Source organism: Varroa destructor, unplaced genomic scaffold (genome assembly GCF_002443255.2).
Source record: "Varroa destructor unplaced genomic scaffold, Vdes_3.0 BEIS01000003.1, whole genome shotgun sequence".
In the NCBI taxonomy this organism is placed as follows: Eukaryota; Metazoa; Arthropoda; class Arachnida; order Mesostigmata; family Varroidae; genus Varroa; species Varroa destructor.
This window is the reverse complement of record NW_019211456.1, coordinates 4,484,458-4,510,696: the sequence shown is the minus strand read 5'-3', so window position 1 is coordinate 4,510,696 and position 26,239 is coordinate 4,484,458. Positions and strand designations below refer to the sequence as shown.

General features: G+C 38.4%; 2 protein-coding genes and 1 long non-coding RNA gene across 9 annotated transcripts; all 3 read right to left on the bottom strand.

Annotated features, from left to right (window-relative positions):
* Positions 1-1,743, bottom strand: LOC147756414 (uncharacterized). Its single transcript, XR_015324039.1, has 2 exons — positions 1,030-1,743; positions 1-614 (listed from the first exon to the last, which is right to left on the bottom strand). It is a non-coding gene; the product is annotated as an uncharacterized LOC147756414 (long non-coding RNA).
* A 4,474-nt stretch (positions 1,744-6,217) lies between these two features.
* Positions 6,218-13,281, bottom strand: LOC111247679 (protein RCC2 homolog). 5 transcript variants are annotated; one of them, XM_022798921.2, is made up of 7 exons: positions 12,376-12,870; positions 11,353-11,399; positions 10,863-10,993; positions 10,487-10,582; positions 10,028-10,109; positions 9,404-9,708; positions 6,218-9,219 (listed from the first exon to the last, which is right to left on the bottom strand). In XM_022798921.2, the coding sequence occupies exons 3-7, from the start codon at positions 10,971-10,973 to the stop codon at positions 8,347-8,349; spliced, it is 1,467 nt and encodes a 488-aa protein (XP_022654656.1). In that variant the 5' UTR covers positions 10,974-10,993; positions 11,353-11,399; positions 12,376-12,870; the 3' UTR covers positions 6,218-8,346. The 5 variants fall into 5 exon arrangements, with proteins under 5 accessions (XP_022654656.1, XP_086840815.1, XP_086840814.1 ...); XM_086984689.1 differs by having other exon boundaries at positions 12,397-12,870; XM_086984688.1 differs by lacking the exon at positions 11,353-11,399 and having other exon boundaries at positions 12,376-12,556; positions 12,832-12,848.
* An 850-nt stretch (positions 13,282-14,131) lies between these two features.
* LOC111246636 (acetylcholinesterase-1-like) lies at positions 14,132-26,239 on the bottom strand. Of its 3 annotated transcripts, none has more exons than XM_022796548.2 (18): positions 26,080-26,239; positions 22,574-22,698; positions 22,122-22,186; positions 21,386-21,641; positions 20,989-21,166; positions 20,721-20,828; positions 20,210-20,309; positions 19,659-19,766; positions 19,259-19,384; positions 18,663-18,794; positions 18,243-18,401; positions 17,748-17,840; positions 16,984-17,095; positions 16,574-16,665; positions 16,207-16,293; positions 15,876-15,988; positions 15,023-15,080; positions 14,132-14,645 (listed from the first exon to the last, which is right to left on the bottom strand). In XM_022796548.2, exons 1-18 carry the CDS (start codon positions 26,088-26,090, stop codon positions 14,547-14,549), a joined length of 2,022 nt encoding a protein of 673 aa, XP_022652283.1. In that variant the 5' UTR covers positions 26,091-26,239; the 3' UTR covers positions 14,132-14,546. The 3 variants fall into 3 exon arrangements, 2 of the variants coding, with proteins under 2 accessions (XP_022652283.1, XP_086840812.1); XM_086984686.1 differs by lacking the exon at positions 26,080-26,239 and adding an exon at positions 25,858-26,065; XR_015324537.1 differs by lacking the exon at positions 14,132-14,645 and having other exon boundaries at positions 15,054-15,080; positions 16,207-16,255; positions 26,080-26,220.

Sequence of the window (26,239 nt, the reverse complement as noted above, 5' to 3'; positions counted from 1 at the left end):
CATCCTTTTAATTTTTGCTTACAGCTAAAATAGAAGTAATCGTATCTCAGGCCCGTTAAAAAGACGTAATGCGTGTCACCTGTATCTGGCTTTTTTATTTCCGGTAAACAAACTGCGATAGCATGTGCCACAGCTGACGATTGTATTGAGTCGGTGCACGCTAGTTCAACTTGTTACGGTCATATAAACATATCGTTTATAGAAATTGGTCCGATTGGCAGAGGCCGTCCTCTGTTACGATTTAAGAGTACTCTACGAAGACCTCCGCAAAACACAAATTTCACTTTCACGCTAATGGACAGAGATAAAGTGGAAGAGAAGGAGAGTGCCCTTTGGATTAATATACACAATTAGTGGAAAATGAGTTTCTTAAAAAAAACACACTAATTTACTTGAGAAATTGTCGTACAATCAGGGGCATGCTTGTAAATATAGAATGCAATAAAACAACTCTGCTAGAAAACAGTTTTTTTTTTCATGCCTAGGAAAGTTTGTCTATTAGAACTTGAGGATTATTCAAATTTATAGAAATGAAATGATATTACTTCGGTGACAATCATGGTGCTGCTTTGTCAAAAACTTGTCCGACAGCATCGTGTTTACGACAGGAAGGACTGAAATTAAATAAGGTTTGTAAGTTTAGAAAAAAACTGTAGAAAATATAGATATAAACGCGCTGTATCGGCAAATCAATAAAGGGAATCTGATAAGTAGTTAAGCATTAATTTAAGCAATTGGTTGATAATAACTACTATAGCAAGAATTCTCGCACATACTAATAAAATCTCCACTTTATGGTATACGTCGTTATCTACACCATAAGGCCAGTAGGTTCTTCAAAATTGCGTTTCAGCTGAGTCAAATATTACGAAAACAATGGCAGTTACGAAATCTGCTACATCCGCAATCCAGAAGCCATATAGCTAGTTGTTTTGCGAGTTCTCGTGCTGAATCAGTACTTCGGCAATGTATGGCACTACGAATTCAGTCAACGAACATATAGCCCTGTACCTACATACAATCCGGTACCTGCAAAATCCAAAGCCGTGTCGACCAAGTACGACCCTGATCTTGCTTCAAACATGCCACGAACGGAGCCAGCGAGTGCAAATAGTACCACTGTGATTGCCCCATTAGAGTCCGCAACAGCGACAGCGTCCAACGAGATCATTGACGTCGGGAGATGGTCCCAATCAATATCCGCGTACCGGTCGGTGTTAGCCATTTTGGACGCACAATATAATTCGATATCAGATCAATTACTGAGCCAACTACGACTGGGCCGTAGATGGAGAAGTAAGAAATATTGTAGAAAAATTCCGACGGGACCGAAGACGTCGGCGTTTTAAGCAGTCACCCTCTGCGTCCACAGCTGCTTTCTATTTTTGTTTGTTGTTGTGCCTATGCAGATTGAAATGTTGAGATAGAAAGGGAGAACAGGATTTCGAGAACTGGAAAACCGACTTGTCTTCGTCCGAGAACTAACTACCTAGCCGCTAAAAAGAGCTGCCAGATAGTATTAATACAAAAGGGTTGTAGTTGTAAACTGAGAATGACAGCCAGTCGCTCCCACCCAACGTGACTCCGCATTCTAAATACCTTAACTTACAGTGTTTAGGTTTGTAAGAACCAGGAGAGCCCGGTGTTTTGCTGAAAGCCGGTCTTTTTGTAATAATTGCAACTGTTCATAGAGTATCTCTTTGTAGGAGTATGCTTTGACCCATTAATAAAATTATGGTGGTATTTCACTGTCACGTAAGTAGCGTTCTATGCAGAGACCGTATCGAGTTTAGACCAGACCTATTTAATTATTCAAAACAATATCTAAAGCAGTGGTGAAGAAAGCTATGAACATTAAAAATTACAAAAGCCTTGTCACAAAATGTATCAGCAGCGGTAAAAAGTAGCCAAGTAGTTTCACGCAGACGTAATGTCTGAGCGTCCCCCAAATGGGCGCTATTGAGCAAAAGGCTAGAAGCGATCCTCTTAGCTTGTTTTACTAATGCAGTAAAAATTGTACCTATTCACAGCGGTATGTAAGTGGAACATATGGATACTTCCAATTTTTTCCTAGCTTCTGTCGACGTTTACCCATAGAAAAATAATATGAGCGAAAATGATTATATATATATATATATACATGTATACGTCACGTTTAATTAGGATCATATGAAACAGCATGCTGAAATAACAGGTATCAAAATGCTTCTATTAAGAATACAGATTTGAATGGCAATGAGCAGATATTTGGGCTCGTTTTATACAAGCTGCCGGTTCAGTTTCAATTTATCCCCGTCTGCTAGTTATTGGATCATACGTGGCAAGCGATTAGTCGTTCTTTTTGTCCTAAATTAATAACGTGTCTACCAAGGCGGCTTTATTCTAAGAGCTAATATACGTCTAATACTGTGTAACATGGTTATTGCATGGGATGTCTTAATACAGATTTACCAGAATTTAGCAGATTTACCTGAATCAACCAATCAGTCGATCAATTAAAAGGTAGGCCATTGCTTAATATCTTCCCCTACCTTATTTTTTCAGGTTATCAGACGATGTGTGCGTGTGTCGTACTTTGCTTTTGCCCCTTAATGGATAAAACAAAAGCACTGTACGCACGAGCCAATTTGATTTCATCATTCTACAATATATAACATATCATAGCACATCGGGAGATGCGCACTTCGACAGACGTTGGGTTTGTCAAGACGAAACGAATACGTGTTTCCTGTGGCGATAAGTTCAGTACTTTCACTTCATATTTAATCAGCTATGATGTGGATAGATGTTGAAGTAGACTGACGCACACAACAACCAATCTTATTTTCATACGTCGGCCTGAACAAATAATAAATTCATTTTTTAGCAATAATCTTGAATATACATTTGTCTTTTTCTTAGGGCAGCATTTGCTCTATGTTGTCAACGAATAAGCAGATACAGGGGTGGGCTAAATGTGGGTGTGATATGTTTAACGCAGCTAGAATCTTTACCACCGATCGCTGTGGACAAAAGTTATAGTAGGAATCACAGACTGGAATCTTCGGTTAGCGGCGCCAGACTCCAGATTATCTCTACAATTACTCATGAAGCTTGAATATATTTGACATTCTTTAATTTCTTATTATATACATATTATATATTAGTTGTCTTAACTTTGCATCGTTTTTAAAATTAATTTAGAATATTATTAATGGTTTAATTTTAGCTGACTGTGTAATTATATCGCATATTGATTCGCAATTTGTTTATAATTCGAGTTATTCGATTCGAAGAACGTAATTTGCGATTTAGGCAAACAAGACACATTACGGTAAAACTGTGTAGCACTCACGATACACAGCCTTTATCAAACAAAATATAGGTTGTATAGAACCGTTAGTATTAGCGAGTTAAAACAGATGATTTTTGGCTAACGCACGTTTGCAAGTATTAGGAGCATTACGAACGTAATGCTACCAGAATATATTTTGTACGTATTATTCTTACTCTCATACTAGGGTATATTCACTAAATAACTAATCAGCTACAAAAATAAAGACCGCAAAAATAATGACAGGGCACGTAAGGTGCGATTAAACCATTTCTTGTTCATACATACAACAGTCGTAACGGTCAATGCGTTTGTAGTTTGTAAACGATATTTCCATTATTTGTATTTCCTTTACCGTACAATGCCACTAATGCTCATAAATTTTTAGTATTCAGCTGGACATACAGTAAAAAAGAAGTTACAAAACCTATGCCAATGCTTTCCTAACAAGCCATTTATTCACCTTTTAACGAACTAGGCCGTTTTCTAAGTGATTTCTCATTAAACATAGTGGTAGTTTAACCCCCTAGATGCAGTGGCTCTAACAATGTTCGAACATCGAGGGATTAACTTAATGCCTGTTTCCCTACACCAAATTCTAGCAAATTAATTTATGACTGGGGTTTATCATCTACACAATTTAAATTCCTGAGGCTTACCCAATGTAAGGACAGTTCTGCGTTATCCATCGAGACAAAGCCGGAAGATGTTAACAAGCATCAAACTGCTGCTTTTTTATATCTAACTATTTCTTCTAATGGATCTAAAAAATCTTCTACTGTATTACAACGGTCAAGAAAAGAAATAGTAACTAACTGCTAGTTTAAATACGGTCAGAATATAACAGCTCTAGCAGCTAGCCTAAATATTGTCAATCTCCGATCAACGGTCTAGTCCTTCACTATCGCGGCAGCTACGAAGGCCGCGCACTACTAAACCTGTGCAGGCCACTGGGCTTCGAGACCGACCAGGTAGGTATTCACCTAATTCATGCTGAATGGTGTAGGTCGGGGAACAGGACCGGGAACGCGAAGCCACTGGCAAAGTAGCGTATAGAAGCAAGCAACCCTCGTTGTAATCGTGAGTGGCGTTAGTTGATTCAGGTCGTGATCTACGTGATCACTTGTGCTGAAACGAGCGACGGAGGAAGGCTCGATCAGAAAGGACCAATGTTAGATCGTCACGAAAACAAAGCCAGCGAATGTCGTACGGGAGGAGAGCGCCCACTGAATACACAGACTGTAAAGACTATTAAAGGAAGACGTTGAGAGAATAGTATATGAAATACATGTGAACGCTGCATGAGCGCAACATAGCTGGTAGCGATGGCCAAGTAGCATTCAAGAAATTAAATACTAAATAGCTGTTCTAGTTTGAGCGCGCGTGGGTCATAAATGCTCTATTCAATAGTCGACATATTGTTAACCTTCCACTAACGGCCTACTTTCTCAAAATGATTAACGTACCTAACTCATAGTTCAATACTTTCCACTTGGCAAGCAATTTTAAGACGTAGTGAGATAGATGTTGTACCAAATACGACAAAAAAATACTAAAATACTTCTCCATTTATCGCATAGACCTGACATAATGATTCTTTATCGGAAATTTAAAAGAGAAATGTTTTCTTAACTGAGCGATGAAATGTAATGTTTTCATTTTCTACGCTGAATAAATATACACAATAAATCATTCAGTTTTAGATGAACTTTGTCTGCTATTTATCCAGGCGAGCATGCGTTCAGTTCTTCCTAGGTTGAAACAGCAAGCTATGACGACAAAAATAGCGTGTCGTTTTCGTAATTTGAGCGAAGCTCAGATATTATTCAATTCGTTTATGTGAGACAAGCTCCCGTCGAGAAAATAAACTTCTTCAGTTATCTCAGATTAGTAGTCTAGGGCATTGCAAATGAATATGCGGCTGAAGAAGAAAAAGCAGGTTCTAACACAGTACAATGGGATCTTCACGACATGGGACAATCAGTGCAAACTTAACCGATATTGTCCAAAAGTACTTCTTTAACAGTCGTTTTATTTTGATCGTCGTCAACAAACAAACTTGATGCGAGTTAAACTCCATCACAGAGATTTCAAATATAGACTATAAAAAGTCAAATAAATGCTCTCTGGAGTGAAAAAAAACAGGCTATTTAATCGGTGTCGTTTGCCCTTCAATTTTCTTAAGGGTAACGTAACAGATCCTCTGACGAAAGAAGATTTTTACTTGATGTGTAATTCAACGCAGAAATAATTATTGGTTTGCTCATTATCTAACAGATGTACGGTTAGGACAAAAACGATTTTTCGGCTAATGTTCACATTTTGAGTGTGGCGCCTAGTAGAAGAGACGTCATCATACTTCCCCCAGAAAAGCGAATGTATCACTGAGTCTATCCGCGTGTTCTACAACGTATTGTGCAACGCAAGATAGTTAAAATGTCTGTTTTCCACAATATGATACACCAATTCGTATTAGCCAGCTAGTGAGGTAAGATTACTCCAGAATATGAGCATGTTGCGAGATGAGCACATATGGCCGTCGAACGGCCCAGATTCGAGTTTATTGAATCGCTATGGATGGAGCGTTACGAAGCGAGAATCAGGTAACCCCCGACATGACAACGTTGATTGGTTCACCTGGGCTAACAAGAAAAAATTCGAAGAGTTGCAGCAGCAATATTTGAAACAAGTCTGTGAGTGCTTTAGGACCAGGATTAATGAATTATTGAATAGATATTACGGACGAAATTGGCACTTTAGGGAAATGCAACACTTTGTTCAAATATCTATTTTTTTTAATATTTTTAAAAACTAAAAACAAACAAATATTTTTTTCAAGAGACGCATATATACTCTCGTCTGCGAACTTTGTCTCGATACACGTTCACAGCTGAATACACATGGTTGCATTTTTTTATAAAATAAAATGTCAGTCTTTATTGGTTTTGTTTTTTGCGTTTACTTTCTTGAGTAGTGGTGGCTGTAATTGTTATTATTATAATAGTATGTTGTCGATTTTTTTACTGTAGGTTGTAGTAGGTCCACTGAAAATGGAGATTGTACAATTGTCATTCATCGTTATCATCATCAATATATCCACATTATTATCATTACATTTTTCTTCGAAATCATAATTTTTTTGGTGCGCTTCTTAACAGAACGCAACGCCAACATCACAGCGACATGTCAGGGTCATCTTCTAAATTTCTAGTTGTTGCTGTTGCGGTTATCCTCATATTTCATAATAGTACATTGCTCGTGTTGTTTCATTAGGACAATATTAGGGGCAGGAACAGTCACAATTAGACATGCGCGTGTATATATCAATGTATTGTTATGTGATATACATATATATAAATATATAATAAAAGAACTCATGGTCGCGTTCCGTGATCGCTGTTATTACCATCATCATTGCCATCAATATCTAGAAATGAAAACAGCAACCGTTATATTGTAATTGATAAACTTCACAATATAATAAGGTAGCAAGTAGATGGACGATATCACCACGTCGACAGGTGTGTGTCTACGTGTGTGTTTGTAGATATTTGGTTCATTTCTTTCATCGACTTTCTTTTCGTACCAATTTTCTGAATCGTTTTTTCCACTTTCGCCACCTACTAACTATATGTGCATGAGACATTTTACAAAAAGGCGTAAATCCTTCAAGCGAGTTCTCGAAAAATCCTTGAATGTAGCAACACTGTGATTCGCAAATGGTTTTGATACACAAATTTATGTTATAATTATATAAATGGGCCGAAAAGAATTCATTTTACTGGCGGAAATCGTCCATCGAAATGGTTATCGCCCAGCTGTACATAGTCTTCTGTCAATTTTTTTTTAAATTTTTTATAACGATCATGGTTATACTAATTATTTCATCAGCATTACTATCTTATTTTAAACAGTTGTTGTATCATATCACACCACATCTGATTCCACACATCCGACAACTGCTTAGCAGAATGTGGCTGGTCCAGTTGCATTCGGTCGTCCGCTGGACGATTTGTCTTTTAGGATGTTTACCACGCGCGCGCACACAAAAACACGATTGGTATGCAATTATGTATGTACATACACACAAACATAACGCCGTTGCTTCACTATCAACTGCATTGCTCATCTATATGTTGTGATGATGGTATCTATCACGGATTGTTCGTAGTCATCGCAACCAATGTGCTATAAGGATAGCGACAAAGGACACGATGACCGGCGCGTACTAAAATGATGCCCTAATAAACTGATTGGATTCATAGTAACAGGTCTGCGTGAGTAATGCTAATGATTCGACTGACCGAACTGATTGCTTTTTGATTTATGGTTAGGTTGATTGATGAGCAAACAAATAATGCATGATCCTACAACATACATATAAAGAAGAAGAGGCAGCAGCTGCGATTCAATGGAAGCAAACAACTGTACTCGCTCAGAGGCGTTCCGCAATTTTTCCTCTCAGATGAAAACTGGCTGGAATTATCGGAAATCGTCCTGTCATCGGCGGGGTTAGTTAGGAATAAGGATTTCAGGGGTTGGAGCTTAGGGATCAGGAATTAGGGCTGTTTAAGATATAGGGTATGTGAGGTTCAATATTTAAGAGGAACAGAAGTCCTGACCTAGCACACGGTGACAACTTCGTCGTCGTTCTCATTTTCTTCATCATCATGGCAGGAATAGCAGCAAAGAAGAAGCAATTGTTGTTACTATATGGTAGTTGTACCGGGGCTTACGCTCACTTGCTAGGGTTTAACGCACGATTCTAGCGATGCTCTCCGGTATAATTGGTTATATAAGAAAAGAGTTGATTTTTAGCCTCCATCGCTGTACTCTCGGAGGAGAGGTAGGGGGTTATTTCTGTTGAAAAAAAATACCAATACTGTTGCAATATGTTTTTATCATCCTTTTCCTCCATAAAGTAAAGTCTTACGAGGCTATCGAGTTGCGGCAGCGAAGATGTCACCGTCTACTACCCTCTAGCAATTAGTTCGTAGGCGTTTGTAGTTTGGTTTATGCAATTGTCAGCATTCTTAAGCACACTTGGGTGTCCATTGCCCCAGTTTGTTAATTTTGGCCGTCATCTCCTCGCTATCGTCGAGAACGAGAAGTGCCAAATGTCCAAGACCTAGTGCAACCTGTTTGATCTTGATCCCTTCGAGGGATTTAACCGTGTCGTAGTTGGCCGAAGTCTTGCGTCCCTCACCCAGCGCTAATTCGCCGTAAGTTTTACCACCACCCTGAACAACAAGATTGTTGTCTGCTGCGATACACACACCATGATCAGACACTCCCATGTCAACGATGTTCCAGCCGGAGAGGTCCTGCACAACCTGTGGGTACATATTAGCCTCGCGACTGCCGCCCGTGTAGATCTTACCAGCCATATAGAGAATATTGAGGTGATTTAGCACGAATGTGCAGGACCCACCACACCAGATACGTGACACACCCTTCTGAGGGCCTTCGAAGCCACGCAGTAGACGAGGAACTTTTTCGTCGTTTTGCGACGAATGGCCCAGCCGACCATAACCACCGAAGCCCCAAGTGAACACGCGGCGGTTTAAGTCAACTACGGCAGTATGGTTCATACCACAAGATACGTCCACGACTTTCACGTCGTGGATAGGCGTCGGACGACCATCTTTTTCTTTCTCAACGAACAAAGGAATGCGTTTCGGCGTCGTCACATAGTTGAAAGCCAGTTTGCTACTGGTGACGAAGTACTGTCCGTCCGTGTTGTTGCCCAACTGGCCGAACTCGGGCGACCCGCACGCGAACAGCGAGCCCGTATCGTCAACGAGCATCGAAAACTCATTGCCACAGTCCATCTTAACAACCCGACGGCCACGCATATTCAAGCGCGTCGGGACCAGAATATTTCCCGTATTATTGCCAACACCCACCTAAAACCGAAGAAAATATTTACATTTTTATTTCTAATTTAGACGCAAACATAGATACATTAATGCTAAATATATCGTGTGAGTGCCTACAACCAACACAATGTTCCGCTATTTGATTACGCGAAGTTAAATGATAGAATTCAGTATGCAAGGTTCGTGTATATTTTTAGCCAGAGAAACCAACCTGCCCGCATTTATTTTCTCCGCATCCAAACACAGTTCCGTTGATGGTAAGGAACAGAGTGTGGTTCTTGCCAGCTGCAGCCGCTACGACGGTCGACTCTTTAAGTGCATCGACCATCACCGGGATGTTTCGCGCCTTTGTGTCGCAGACACCCAGTTGACCACTTGCATTGCGACCGAAAACCCAGGTCTTGCCCTCGTTGGTAATCAATATCGTGTGACAACCTTGACGACCGGTGATCACCTGGCAGATTTTTTTATCGGCCACGGGCCCGAAACGCATCGGAGACCAAAGGCAGTTGAACGCTGAAAGTGGTCAGGCATTTATTAAGCCAATGATCTTACATTTAATAGTTTGTAGTTCTGGAAAGTCACATGGATACACCACATTTGCTGCTGAACATGGGGAACTAGAGCACTTCGTATTACTTTTTCACTTTCTTAATATGTCTATTCTATTTAACTACATGGATCGTGTAATATATGTCATTGACGGTGCTTGAACCGGGGGCCTCTGACTCTCTGAGGCAGAGGTTTTGCCGTTCGGGCCACTGCGCCGAAACGATATGATTTATGTTATTAGTATTATTATATGGACATGGATCGAGGTGAAATCAACACTTACGCAACGAGTTCTTGTTCTTACTGCTTTTGCCCGTACTGTCCCAGGAAACGCAGCCGGCCAAGACAATGCGACCGGGAACACCCTACACGTATTGGAATAAATAAAAATAAAACAAATTAAACGTGAGCACGCTTGCACTTCAATAAACGATCGTGCTTTATGGCCAAGAACAGGACGTAATATGAAACGTGAAGCTGTATCGACACAAACGGAAACAGATAGCAGAAATGAAGCTACAGAAAGTTATGCTTCTACTGTAGGCAAGCCCGGACAAGCGTATGCTGAGATTACACAGACGTATCTTCTCTTCTTGGCAAGGGTCATAAAAGTAAATACTTGTTCCGATGCATATCTTGAGGTATAATTCTAGATACAAAATAAATAAACATTTCCTTTGAATAATTATCTCACCGCGGAAATCAGGTTCCACCTCTAAGTAGAATGCATATGGATACTTACAAGATGTTTAGCTAATTCGTCCTCTGTGGGGGCAGCTGCGCCTTCCTCGAGGTCGGCCTGTTCCATGTCACCGCCGCCGGATGAAGCTGGACTCGCCTAGGTAACCGATACGCAAAAACACATCACGCTATATAAATCTATATTGGTAAATTTGAACCATGTAATAAGCAAGGCAAATTTAGCCGCATAAATGCAAAACGCACATCATGCATTTAGTTAAATTTGTATTTACGTCACACAGGATTGTAGCACCAGTTGTATTGTAGGCGTGTTAACAGTTACTTACGAAGAGTGTAATCAATTAAGCACGACAATAAGGTGTTGTAAGCCATTATGCACAGATCTTTTTGTTCAAAAACTAAAACGACTTTCGAACCTGTCTGGGCTGATCGTCAAATTCTTCAAAATCATCATCGTCTTCATCGTTCCTCTTTTTCTTGGTGGCACGGGCGCCATTCTTCAGTTTCTGTTTTTTTGCAGCGCTCATCCTGCTTAATTTGATTTCTTCTGTAAGCAAAAACATGAATATTATGAATCGATGAATACACATAAAATATATTTTAGATGAATACATCGATTATATGTAAATACATAATGGGAGTTATTGAACCCTACATTCGAATGCATAGAGCCGTACATAATATCCAACTTATACAAGTGAAGTGTAGCACAAGTATTTTTCATGGAATAACAACAAGTTTACCCTGCATATTGTCAATAACCAATATAAGACGCTATTATAAAAAAAATAATGCTTCTTAGACAGAATCATATTTGTTTTCTAATGCCCCTTTCTCTGGGTATGGGTCTAGATAGTTATCCAATTATATTGCAAGCTATAAAAGACAAATTCATGAAATTTTTGCCTTCAACTGCGTAGCCTCCTCATGCCGTAAGCCGTCTCGAACGCTTCCTATACATCGCCGGAGAAACGTTTAGTGGGTGGCAGATTGTAAGAAATCCACAAGGAATTTAGGTATACTTTGAATAATTCCAAAATAAGACTCTAGAGCTCACAAAAGCCTGCTATAATGTGGAAACAATTTATATCTTTAAAATAATGGTGCTTTCCTTTATGTTGATATGTTTCAGTTAATCGATAAAGAATACTAAAAAAGAATCGGAAAAACTATTCTTCTTAAGAAAATTGAAATTACGATAAGTATACAGTAAAACGAAATTCAGAAATATTGTTAGTTATGTAGGGACTAAAATCTCTTGTAGGCTCGAACGCTTGGATAGAAAACCCATATGCCGTATAAAAATAAAACTGCCAAATTCAAAAAGCATTGCAATGATATGAAAGAAAAAATATGCCTACTGCAATTACTCTTTTCTTGGCAATATTTTGACTTCTGATCTGCGCATATGATTTAATTTCAATATGATTAATTAAGATAAGTATGCAAAATTTAAATGATATCTTGTAATATTTTCTGAGAAATTCGAATATATAAAATAAATTTACTGAAATTCATATAATAATAATAACTAACATTTAGTAACGATATTTTCCTCGCTTGGTACTAGCATATTGATCCACAATAATGAGGCTGATTTTCCAGTTCTATTATTAATTATACAACATGTAACTGAATTTCGGCTAAGCCGCCTCAACCGATAGTGTGTATGCAATTCGCAAAAACCAGCCATTTACTGGTTATGCTTACATGCTACTTTCTAGTATCGTCCTTATCAAACCAAATGATTAATTTGTTGAATATGCTTTCTAGGTTGACATATTCTTGGCATTAGTTATTTATTTACATGCTTACCAGAACTAAGTCTCTTTGGTAATTAGGAAAAGTCAAAAAATGTGCACCTAGTATAATCACTTCAGTTTAAACTTATAACTCTACCACCAATTCAATCATAAACTAGACACGAACATCACCCAAACAACCACCCACTCTCGCTCGGCTATCCGCATCCGTCCAGCCTCGATTGTCGTTATCGCCTCCACAAGCGCTAATGTATCGCGTCGTCTTGATGACAATATCGCTCGGGCGTCTACTCGGAATTGCGCAAGGCTGCTGTTACTGAGAAGTCGGAGCAGAAAATTCTGGTGCACTGTCAAACCGAATGCGAGCCATTAAACGATACAAATAGGTCATCTAATAAATGGCAAACTAACTGACTGCTAAGTAGATGACATCGAAGAAGCATAGCCTAACAAGCCCTCTTATTATTGGTTTTTTTGTTTCGTAGCTATCGTGCTTGCAATAATGATAGGCACAGCCAGCTATCGGTGCTAAAGCTATCTATCTCAAACCAGGGTGCAGCATAACAGCGGTGGCGGGAGCAACAGCATAACAATAGCACTAATAGCATCCAATCACACGCACACCGTTGTATAACAACAGAAATTTAGCTTCTACTATAAGACGCACGACACCACTTGCGATGATTCGCTCAGGCCGCCAACTCATCCCGCTACGATTTGTAGATCAAGCCAATTAGCTGTTATTTACCGCAAATGCAATGGCTACTTACCTCAGAATACGTGCGGAGGCGAAGTGCTGCTACTGGTAGAATCGGCGCCAAATGCAAAACTACCAGTTCGAGAATTCGGCGCTAGTCGTAGTGGCTGACGATGATGCTGCAGGGATGGTCGGCGCTTGCTGAAGGATCGCCAGTTGTTCAGGCAGTACTTGCTCCTGAGTCGGCGGCAGGAGCGGCAGCAGAAGCAGTAACAGCGGCGGCTTCAACCGAGCGAGCGAACAGGACCGCGGCCAGCTAACCGGAGCAGGTAAGCGGTAACTCGTCAACCAAACAACCGGCGTCTTCAGCACACCCTCACAATCATTAGGATGAACGCATCAAGCGCTGCGCCGCAGAGGCTCTTAACATTCGATCAGAAGCCGGGCGGTTAGGCATAAGCAGGGGAACGTTGGTTTCCGCTAGGAGCCAGAGCACTCCGAAAACATATGCGTGCATGGCAACAAGCAACGGCAGATGTTTTCTACTTTGAGGCTAGTTGGCGGCGATAGACGTCGCTGTGATTTAAGATTCGATAACTTCTCACTAGAGAACAACAATTGAGTATATACTGAACGCGTCGCGTAACTGCACAATAATACATTTCTAATAAAAGCAAGGAAAAGGCATACATTGCAAAAAACCCTTAAAGTTTACTTATGTACAACTTTGAAAATTTCTAATTGAAAAAATGGTTTTTGCTAGTCTACTTCTTGATACTGGCAAATACAAAGTAACATTTGTAATTAGATAAAAAAAATAGAAGAACTACTGGCAGGATATTTTCCAACTCAACGATGTTATAAGAACTAGGTAGTTTAAAACTAAAAATAACATCAATCGAATTGTATAACTAAGCAGTATTATTTTTTTCATTATTGCGAAACCCGATCCTAACCATCATGTGTACGTACTAGCAATTAATGTCACACTTAGACACGTTTATCCTTATAGCTCTGGTGCTATAATTTACCGATTTCATGTTGGCAAAGTTCAATCGTTACTAGCATTGACTAAAATTATAATTACAATGCTACTATGTAAATATATATGAACACAAATAATTATACGAGTTACGAATACACAAAGTTACAGAAGCCGTCGAATTTCAAATCGAACTATAATGTTGCTTTACGACTACCTATTGAAATAAGACTGTACACTGTGTATAGAAACATCATGTTTTTATGATGTACTTTATGTACAGAAAATCATTTTCTCACACACACATACATGTACATATGCAAGAGGTGAGTGTGTTGTCAGGCAAACGAGTACCATATACATTCATTGTTAAAATCGTTCGCATGCTCATGTTGTAAACAAGAGAGGTAATGCAGGTATGCTTATTAATATAATAGGAATGCATACGTGCTCTAGGGCTACTCAAATTCGTCGAGTTCTCTAGTAGGCAAATATACAGCTCATTTGTTTTTATCATGGAATCCATTTTGAAGACGTTTATGTTTTGGAAAGTGCTTCTTTGACATAAACAATTTCAAAGGGTCGCAAAGAAATATTTGTTGTGCCTGACACTTTGATAAAGTTGTTTTTTCAAACATTATATCTTATGCTTCTGCTTTCAGTACGATTCCAGTATGTACTTTCGCCAGAAGTTGCACATCTGTTCGTTTGGACCTTTTCTTAGACTGTTCTGCTCTGGCCCGTATAGAAGAAGAGCCTGTAAAAACGAACAAAATAAATTAATCAATGATCGACTTAGACAAATACTGCAAACACGTAAGATATACGCTTATCACACCACATTGGAGGTGGTATGCCGCCTTCTTATAAATGGCAAAAGTTGGTACAGTTAACATGAGAACTTTGAAACATTTCTGATCTTCCAACTACACTACGCGGAGCTGTGACACATCGTTTGTCAGGTCGAGCAGTTACAAACAATTAGTACGATATACTTCAACAAATAACTCATCATTGCATGTAAACTGTAACGCCATTTTAACGAAACACGCCGCGCTGTAAATGAGGTGTTATTGTAGACGCCATCCAAAAACTATTCATGTAAGTTACAAGAAGTAAGCAAAAGAAACGTACCTGTTCATCGGCTGTGTACCTAGGCCATGGCACCCCCCCAACTTTGACAGGCACTCTTCTGCAATTTCGCAGTTATATAAACGGGTGGTTACCGAATAAATAGTGCGAATCACAAAAAAATCAGAGCAAGATTTCGATTTCCATTATTATTATTATTATGGTTGTATTAAAATGATTATTATTGGCAGTAGGAACCGAATAGAATAGCGAGACATAATGGTGCCTATCTTCGAGTGGCCAATATATAACCGTGTCGAGTTAGTTAAGCTAATTTTCGAAATTAGATAACGCACGACATATAGTTAAACAATGAGCTTCCAAGAAAAAACATTGTAGTATACAGACATATAAACGCTAGTGAAATTCAAAAATTGAGAACTGAAAATAAAACGGGCCTCTAAGGGACTATTATTGCTAGTAACAGAAGAGTAGAGCTATTTCGTTTTATCTCAATGGAAAAATGTTTGTAAATCCAGTAATCCAGAAGAAAGATATTTTATCTGGTTACACTGAAAATTTAAGACGCTATGTTCTTCTGGTCGACCTTGCAAGTATGCGTTTAAAAGTAAGGTTACTAGCTTTTCTACCTGTGACTGAACATAATTAATAAAACTGTCAAATTTAAGCAATTTTATTTTAGAACAATTTATCCCAATAATATAATAATACTAATAAAGAGCTGTTCTAACCAATGCTCAATCCTCTCGTATGTTTCTATAATCTGCTTAAATGTAATCAAACGAACGAGACAAAGAAAGCCTACTTTCTTTCCATTCAGAAACATTGTACGTGTGCGATAGAATAGAGATACGTTCAGCAGTTTCGATAGGTCTGTTTTCTACATAGTACTAACCCAGTTTTGGCAAAGTCTGTCCAAATAGAAATGATTTCTTTTGAGACCTCCTTTTCACGGTTTGTGGCGTTGGGCTCCAAACCACTAAGAGGATGCCCGAACACAAAAGGGATCTGCGAAGATATGATCGATATTTTAACACTTTAGATAAGCACACACAGTTCCACCGAAAAAATCATGTTTCAGGGGCATACAGTACATTTTTTATAACATATTCATCTTATAACGTATTTTTTTTTGGCACATATAAGGTTCTCTAGGCCAAACACATAAAAGCGAAAAATTTAAAAAGCATCCAGGTATGTTATTGCTCGCGTATTTCGCATCTCACCTCCTCACCGTGGGTCGTTCCGACCCAATCGGGCCAAGTTCCGAAAGAGCTGCGGAAGTTGAATTCGTAATAATGCACATTTAAACCCTATGAGATACAAGAATAATAACTGCTTAGTAAAATGTCTCGTCTTACTTTATGAGCAAGAGTAATAATGGAAAAGTCGGAGTATGTAATTCTTCTTCTTCTTCCTAGCAACACTCCTAATGAGGTTAGTTTATTAGATCGGCAGGATGATTGAAAATAATTAATAAAATATACATTTTGCTTTCCCAGCGGATTCATCTGGCAAAATGGTGAATTAATATAAACTACTTTTTAACGGTAATACTGAAAAAAGAATGAACCACCGAATTCATTCACAGACCTGCATGGCTGCCTGCTCAGCAAAATACTTTGTCGGACAAATCATTGCTAAATCACCAACCAGTTCGGCTGCTTTCCGAATTGCTTTTCGCCCTGAAAATTCAAAAACATTTTTATCGGTTTATATATATTAATAATGGCTATTTAGATATAGAGCATTAGTAGTTTAATAAATAATTTAATTTATGTAGACTTTCATGCGCATTATATGCTTAGGTAATTTATTTTTCGAAGGAGAGTCATACAACCAAGAACCTGGGGTACAGCTTGTTAACTATCAGTGGTTAATCCTGCCAAATACTGAGCTGGTAAACAAAGCTTACATTGAAGACTTGAATTTAGCTTTGCTCAAATGATAACCTTAACTCATGTCAGAACAAACAATATCAAGTAAATTATTGCTATTTTTACCCTCATCTTCTTTGACATTGCGAAGATACCGTTCACGAATAGTCCGCACGTTAGTTTGCAGAAGCATCTGTAGACTAAATGTCATATAGAGATCGACCTCATATTTGGTAACCTGAAAAAAAAACTGTTAAAACATGCTCAGCAGCAAGGTGCTGCGTACACCGTTGCGGAGGAGGTAGCTTTAATAGGTCATTATTACCTTCCCCACAGTTTGTTTGAAAAAGATCTACTCCTGTCGCTGCATTCAGGTAAGCTAGGCTTTGTATCTTATGGTTAAACTAATTACTAATTTTAAGGCGGGGGTCGGACGCATAGGCTTTTGACATTTTTCGATTTTCCGCTGCTTCATAAGCTGTAGGCTAAAATGCCGTGTTTTGTTACTTGTATTATAAAATTTTTTTGCGACCGTGTGCTAAACACTTGCGTATTTCAATCGGTCATTGATGTTCCTCCATAATTAGAAACTTAAGAAAACTTGGAATTGTGGAATAGAATTTAAGTCTGATCTTTTTGATCGACTCAATTTGTCTATATGCGTTTACTTTCCACCCTTTAAAATGATAATAATAATAATAGTGGCTATTTCAACTTGACTTGGTTGTAAGGACTTTAAAGTTAAATAAATATCTGTTCATAAACCTTCCTAACGAGCCTAGCTATAATTAATTAATAAAATTATTCCATTTTAACGAGAACCACCAAAGCTCAAGCAGATAGATAACTGGAATAGAAAAAAACTATAAGATATTCAGCAAGCTACGAACCATGCTGACGTCTTCGAGCTTCAGCGACCTACCAAACAGGTAGTAAACGAAATACGAACCTTCGTCCTTGTTATTTCCAATTAGCAGGGGCACCTATGCAATAATATATTAATTAATATAATAAATCTCTGAAATTATTATAATAATCATTATATTTCTACTATCTACTATGTGGGGCCAACTTCAAAGAGCTGCGCCAGTGAATGCCTTCTGCTAGCGCGCAGATGTTTACTCCTGTTAAATCGAGTCTGAAACTAATTCGAAATTTTAAAAAAGTACAGGCGGATATTTAAGAAATATTTAGCTGGAGGACTACTGGACGAAACTGCTAGACCATGCTTTAATTATAGAACTATATTCGCAACTTAATATTAAGTAGGCTTACATTAACGGAATTGGTCTGCATCACTTCAATTCAATCACATCCGAAAGTAGTTAAATCTGTGCGAACCATGGAGTGTTTTTCTGTATAGGAAAATCAAACTTAAATTTTACCTTTGCTAGTTTTCCGGTGTTGATAAGCTTTTCAGCAGGCTCAGGCAAAAATGTATCACCGTGAATTGGAAAGAACGTTAATGCATTTATTCCAAACGTGAACAGAGTCGTGTTAACGAGTTCTTTACCATCTTTGTTTTGTAAGCAAGTGACCACTTCCTGCAAGTGGAGACAGTTAAATCATATTCGTAAACTTATTTTTCAAATACAGAAAAAGGACAAACAAACTTATAGAGCTGACATGTTGCAAGTCCTATAACACATTGTAACTAGAGTTGAAGTTACTGAAAAACTGTTTCTACACTTCGAAAAAGTTCGTCAAATCTTTGCATTGCTTGTGCGTTTCGCATATATATCATCAGTAAGATGATTTACTTATTAAGTACTTATTATTTAAATATTAAGTACTTGTTTGTTTACCTTAGAATGCGTTTCGATGGTCTGTCCGTCTTGTATACAGTCCATTGCGTAGGCCAGTTTTTCGATCTTTTTTGGCCCTTCACGGGTTGGGTCAGTAAGTCGGAAGAGTGGACTTCCTGATTCCATAATGACCTGATCGATACCGTGCGGAACAATTACAACACTAGTCATGTAACAATGCCTGACATAGCACTACACCAACGCATCATCTTCCTTACGAAACAAGTAGCGCGTAAAAGCGGCCAGCAAGATCGAAATAAAGGTTTATATCTGTGTGGGGGTATATGTCACCGTGCTAGCTGAAAACATACAATCTATGTTTACCTTGGACAAAACAGAATCATGTATTTCATAAAAAAACAAACAATGTCTCGATTGATTTTGTCAAAAAGGATGGCCTGAATTTGATTTAAGCATTATTGGCTCGCGTAAACGTTGCTACAGCTAACCAACTTCCTATTGACACGCGCGTACAGGCAAATAAAATATTTGCGAGTTTTGTAAAGTGTAAGAAACAAGCGGCTTTTATTTAGTATTTTTGATGCATACTCATTAAATTACCGAATATGATTATTGCTAGCTATAGGTGTACGAACTTTGTGGAAGAGTCCTTGTGAAAGTGGAGAGACCATATGGAAACCTATTGAAATTGCTCCGGCTGACTGTCCGAACAAAGTTACGTCCCGTGGGTCGCCGCCTAATTTTATAATGTTGTCCTGCACCTAAATTAGTGACGATACAATACAAGAAATATCCCATTCTAGCATACATTTCGGTATAATTATTCAGTTATAAGTTGTAAGTAAGTTCATTATAAGTTATAAAGTATTTTAGTTGATAATAAGCAGCGACCGGAACATACGCCAGTATAATGAATTCGAGTAGACAACTTTTCGTTAAAACGACAACGGAACTGCGGTCCTGCTAGAGGGCTTGAAGAACATTAACGGTAACGATCTAATTGAAATAAATGAGATCTATTGAGAAGCGACGTACCCACTTTAGAACCATAAGTTGGTCAAAAAGCCCGGCGTTCCCGGGGGCATCTTGATTACCCCCGTACAAAAATCCTAAAGGACCTACGCGGTAGTTGAATGTTACCACCTGAATTTAATCCGTTAATTAGGTGTTCAGTTAGTCCATGGTTGTCTACTACCTAGAACACTTCGGCGCTTTTACCGTATAGCATAGGTGGAAGTATTCAAGATTTTCGCATCCTTTTAATCTTTTACATCTTAGATCATAAGCTAGACACGAACCTCTTTTACTTTTTTATGCAGCATTGCGGACAAACGCCCACGCACTACTGAATTGTTGGACACATTGGACATATCGATTACATCGAGCTGGCCGTACCTAGGTAAAGCGCCAGCTACGTCATTTTGGCGCCTTAAGCCTAAAATGATCCCGGAAATGCTCTTTATGACATTAAAGCAAAATGCATATAAGGTATATGAAGAAAAAAAGCACTGAGATTATTCATGAATGCAAGCTAGGAAAAGCTGGTGCTTTTGAGACCTGATGAAACGCTGAAGCGCACTACTTACGACTACGTTTCCTCTACCAGCCAACTGAGCTCCGTCATACATCTCCCATCCAGAAGAGCCAAACGTGTACGTGCCTCCGTAGATAAACACCATCACTGATCTGACATGAAGTTTGTTATAGCATGAACACCGTAAACAACACACCATGATTGTCAAACTTGTGCCGGAATTACAATAGTAAAGTGCATGGTGTTGCTCAATGTGGCGTGTTTGCCTTGACCCAAAATATAAGTATTACCTACTTAATTATAATCGTTTTGTTTAGGGATGTGTGCGGCTTCAATTCTAACGATATATAGGCTCATTTAATACATCATAAACAAATTAGCTGTGTATCTAAGATGAGTACCCAACGCATCCAAAAGGCATTTTCAGAACTTCTCAACTTCAGCTCCCTACAGACTCACTATGAAACGGAACAATGGGAAATTTTGAGATCCTAAGCGAGTTGGACATCATTAGATACATTAACAGGAAACAATAGGTAAATTCTAGTCATAGCAAACCTTACTTGTTGGGTGTACACTCGGAGTTGGTAGAAGTGACGCAGCTATCCGGAGTCCATAGATTCAAATAGAGGCAATCCTCGGTTGAGTTTACGTTATCGATTGTCCAATTGCTAACGAATTATACGATTACTTAGGTTAATTTGCTATGGATATGTCCATTTGAAATATCAAGTATTCACCAGCAGGGGTGTCACCGAACTTTTAATCAGCAACGTATACAGTGAAAAAGCATTCGTCTTAATCCAGATTGATTCAGGCTCATCTGCTTACCTGTTGATATAGAATGGACCCTGCAGGCATGGAAGAGGCTTTCTGTGCGCTTCGAAAACGCCCGACCAAGGCGAAATTTCAACGGGATGTTTGAAGCGGAGCTTACCTAACGGTGGCTCCGCGAAAGGAACTCCAAGAAATTTGTAGACTGTATTTGGTGCGGAAGTGTCTATAAGCCCTAAATTATGAACGAGCATATCTCAGATATATGTAGACTAAATAGAGAACTTATGTCAAAAACGCAACTAATGCAGTGGAATAGCGTATAGCATTTTGGATAAAATCGTATAATATCAGGTATATATGATGAATTTAATCCTATGCTGAAAAATTATCCACCAAGTAAAAAGGTAGAATTCAAATAATTGTTTTCTGGACAAGAAGCTAATGATCTTACCCATTATAATTCCTGATTTAATGCGCACCACGGGCATTTTTGGCACCTGTTCTTTTGCAGTCGATGAATTCTGTGTTCCGGAACTACTCTTTGAAGTAGTATCTGACGTACTTACTCTACGGTTAAAAAATTGCCGAGAAATCCCAGCGCGTAAAGATGTAGTAGTCCACAAGGTAGTGCACGTCCCTGGAGCCGGATCGCTTGCGACTTCGCTGTTTGTCAAAGCGCTGTTGTCGTCCTCTACAATGATCTTAACCTATATAAATGCGATAAACAAGCACTGCTTCTATAAAATCTACCGGGTCTCCAAGTCATATGAATATTATTGAAGGCGAATTTTATGCTACTGAAGCTGATCGATGAAATTCAAAAATAATATTGTAAAATAAACCGTGTAGATTAAGCCTAGGGCGGATATCGGGAATCATAGCAGTCCTTGTAGCTCCTGTTTCGCAGTCTGATTAAGCTAAATTTAGGTAGAAGCTTATCGGATAATGCTCTACCATTATATTGGAATTTTTCTTTATTTTAACAATTTTAGTTTAAATATACCGTAGATATTTGCACGACATTTTTATTCTGTAATTTGCTCTTATTTGCAATTACCTATACTATCCAGTGCCAGACTTGTTACACATGTGGAAAATCTTGATTTTGATAAAATTAAAAGCAGAGTTAGGATCAAATGTATGACAAAAAAACGGTTAGAAATATTCTTCTTATTGTAGCTACACACCTGTGAATAGTTTTTAGGTAGACTGATTATTTGGCCCTTCGTTTCGTCAATATGGATAGATTTTTCTGCAATATGCATTAAAAAATAAGTTTAGTCTTCTAAGTTTCTATATTTAGTTCTTATAAGTTTAATCTAATAAGTTTAGTAATATCTACGTAATTGAGTTTCTCTAGGACGTCAAGACTGTAAATGTTTTTTGTAGTGAAATCTTATTTTATAATTAATTCATTTTACTACAAACATGAATTGCATGTCTCTAAATGAGACCGCTTACTTCATTTTGCCTTTACAGCTGATCTATAACCCAGCTTTCAGAACGACAAAGGAAGACAACTAGAAACCCTGGTTTTTAGAGTAGCCTTTCGTAATAGCCAAAGCAATCATCCATAGCTCGTACTCGCATGATTAGCTAATTCAACGATAGCTATATATACGACATTGCCTGAGCATACCTGAAACGTCCTGGTGTTTTTCGTAAAAATCCTGGGGCATAAGAATGTAACATTTGGAGTCAATCAGGGCAACGGTCCCAACGAGAATTATCAACCGAAATAATAGCTTTGAACGGATCAGTATGCTGTAATGATCGACAAATCAACACCGAAATAATTAGCCACGTTTCGAAACTTCAAATTACGTCATGCTTCTTTTTTGCAAGAAAACTTCTTGATATTTCTATACGAATATTAGAAATTTTGCGTTAAATAATTGAGCATCGAAGTTTATGTAGAGAGGCTGAAAATGGAAGTGATATTTGTCTCATTTTTGACATTTCGTTTCTGGTAGACCGCCCAAAAGTTTAGCAATAGTTTTACAAATCAATTCATGAAGGTTAGTGAATGTTAATAATCAATAGCACTCTATATTGCACCATTTTAGCACTATGAGAATGCGGCATTTTTCAACGATTACTTCTTACAATCTACTTACTGATAATACAAACTGAATAGGTGGGCAAACCGCCATGGTTAGGTACCGTGATAAATCAGAGCGAGTACTGAGAACTTAACATAGATAATGCTGATCAAGTAGAACGTTAGCACAATTTCGAAATAAGATTTGTAGATAGAATAGATAGTTCTTACTTAACTGGTCAATTCTGTTTTCCAAAAGTCGTTAACGAAAGATCTTACAATCACCGACGGCAACCGCAAGTACATTTGTTTTAGTACACTTTTACGTATTATTATAAGTACCCTGTATTGCTTCTCCGAAGTTTTCAGATTTGGATTTTAAGAGGAAACGAATGAAATATGCCGACAGTAAGTGAATGGGTAATACAAGTCTGACACAAAAACCGTATCCCGTCTAATCGAGTAAATAATCATGTGCTGCCCAAAAGTGTACACTGTGCAGCTGCTAAGTCAGGTGCGAATGTAAATTACACTCGTTGTTTTAAAGCTATGGCCTGTGGCGTTCCAGGGTACACCACCCTGGAAGGCGACGTTAAGGACACTCAGGAATAATTTAAATAATTTCTTATCTATGTGCTGCTCAACTTACTAATCGCTTTATCAGAAACTAACTTTTTCAGATACCTGTGATATACCGAAAACTCAGGCCCTCTCCGTTCGTAGATGAATACGCTTCTTCCACATTTCGTATTTTTCGGCTCGGGTACGGAAGTACGACCTTCTTACGATGCCACCATTTGTTGTCAAAGTAAACGAAAAATAAATGGAATAACTAGGGGCCTAACGTTATTTTGTTAACTTAATGTTGATTATCAACTTAGACTGATACCGCCACTGGCACTGTTGGCGCACATTTAATATCTATTCCTTAGATGACCATTCTGGAACGCACGGTTGAATATCATAGGCGCAAGAACTAGCAATCCGGCTGGTTGAAGACGCCGTATCTGCTATAAAGTAAATAGATAAAAAAATAAAAAATCCATATATTGAAACAGCGCGACAAATTACGGTGTCGCAACTCGTCCGTAGCCAGGATCGCCCGGACGAAAAAGCGCCGCACCATCGTTGTTGTTCCTAGCTGTCAACATAGGAACTGCCATGTCTTACCCACCTTGACGATCACTCGGTTACGATAGAATATTGTATATATATCAGGTTCTTATAGTGCTGAAATATTTATTGAACTGTTCATAATGGTTCCCAAAAGCATTAGACCAGAGAAACGTCATATGCTTCTGATAATAATAGAGGGACGCATTTTGGGCAAGCTCCACAAGAACACCACATCTATTACGTCGTCGATGACGCTTTACGTGACTTTTCCTCAGGAAATTCTTGCCCGGAAAACCAAGCTGGACCATTGCATATGAGAACAGACTACCACTAAGACGAGTATTTCCGAAGTGGCCGAAAAAAGATTCTGCGCAGCACCGGTACAAGAGCCTTGAAATTATAACTACATTTTTCCAAAAGCAGACATCGTTGTTAATAAGTTGGCGCGTAGACCATGTAAACTTAGTAGAGACAATTGCCCTGTAGATGCAGAATGCTGTAAACCGGTACGAATACGTACAAACTGAGGCGAACAGAAAACTCACTGGAAAAGAAAAGCCTGCCAATGTTATATCAAATATTTGCTCGAACAATAGCAGAAAACGCGTAGGAATCGGCAGCAGGCCACTATGAACGTAAGTACCGCAGCAAAAGCGAACTCTATTAACTCTTATCTATATATATATATATATATATATATATAATACTTTTGCGATGTTTCCTAACAACTCGTAAGAAGTCCATAGAGCACGTCGTAGGGCAAAATGATATTCACTAGGTTAAAATAAAAAATTTCCTACATTGCCCGTTATTTTCTGTGGTCTTAGTGCCAATGATAATAATTTCTAGTAAATAATCATCACAGCAGTTCCGAAGGAAATAACACTGGTTGAAATAAATCTCACATTAATTAGAGCCGTGTGATAGATATTTATTGGTGTGATTAGAATAATAAGGTTCCATTGGATTGAACAAGCATAGATGCAAAGGGTTTTCACTACTTTACCCCTTTTTTTCCTACTATGAATGGTAATGCGACTAAATGTAACACGAATGCAATGACTCGTATTCTTTGCGCTGAAACAGAAGGGTCCATATGGTCTGAAAACGTTGTATTTTATTTTGTTGTGCGTTTAGTGCTTTACGGCGCACGGCCAACCATTAATGAAGTTTACAAAAACATCGAGTTGCAAAAAGCAGGTACCCGTACGTATGTACCATTACGGAGCTTTATTGGAGAAAACGCAGATGAGTTTATTGTGACCGCTTGGCCAAAAAAGCGGAAGAAGGAACCTATGAATAATCAATATTTGCAGCCTAATTTTACCTAACAATCGCACATGTAGCTTCTCTCGTCTACTTGGTCTCTGGAGCAATGCCAAACAGCACCGTTAAACACTTGCCAGGCTCCCATGACAGCGGCTGAGAACTAGCGCTGAAAGAAAACTTTGTAGAAAATGACGAATTCGTGGCTTAAGGCCCGTAACGCGACAAATACCCTACGAAAAAAAAGGCGCTTGTCAACCAAAACAACTAGGTTACCTTTTCGATGATGGTTTTGTTGCCTTTTCGAATCTTCTATGAGACAGGAGCTTGTTAGCTAATGATAATACATTTCGTATCACTATATACAAACTTCTAAAAGCGAATAGAAAATACGCGTTTCATATTTTCCCGTTTTTCTAAAAGTAAGAACGATATCGTTAATTTAGCATACAAATACAAACTAATACAACCAGTAGTTACTGTAACCATGTTACCCTTACCAAAAATAATTACATAAATTGATCAAAATCCTTTTTGTTTACGATTACGACTCAGAAGGAAAGCCGATGCAACGAAAAGCTATATACTGAGCTGTAAAGCTGTTACGTTTTACCATAACTCTCTTGTTCGCACACCGTTAGAATAGCACACTTCATAAAAGCATCGAACACTTGCTTTCATCACAAAAGCACAACAAATGCACAATCTCTCACCAAACTTACTTGAGTGTCATTGTCTTTGTTTATTTCTTCTTCTGCTTCTTATTTACGCTTTTTAATGATAAATATTAATAAAGTGACGATTCTTGCAGTTCTTCGACAGCACGCTATTACTGTCGACTGCCGTTTAAAATATAGTCAGAACTTTCCTTTTGCTTTACCG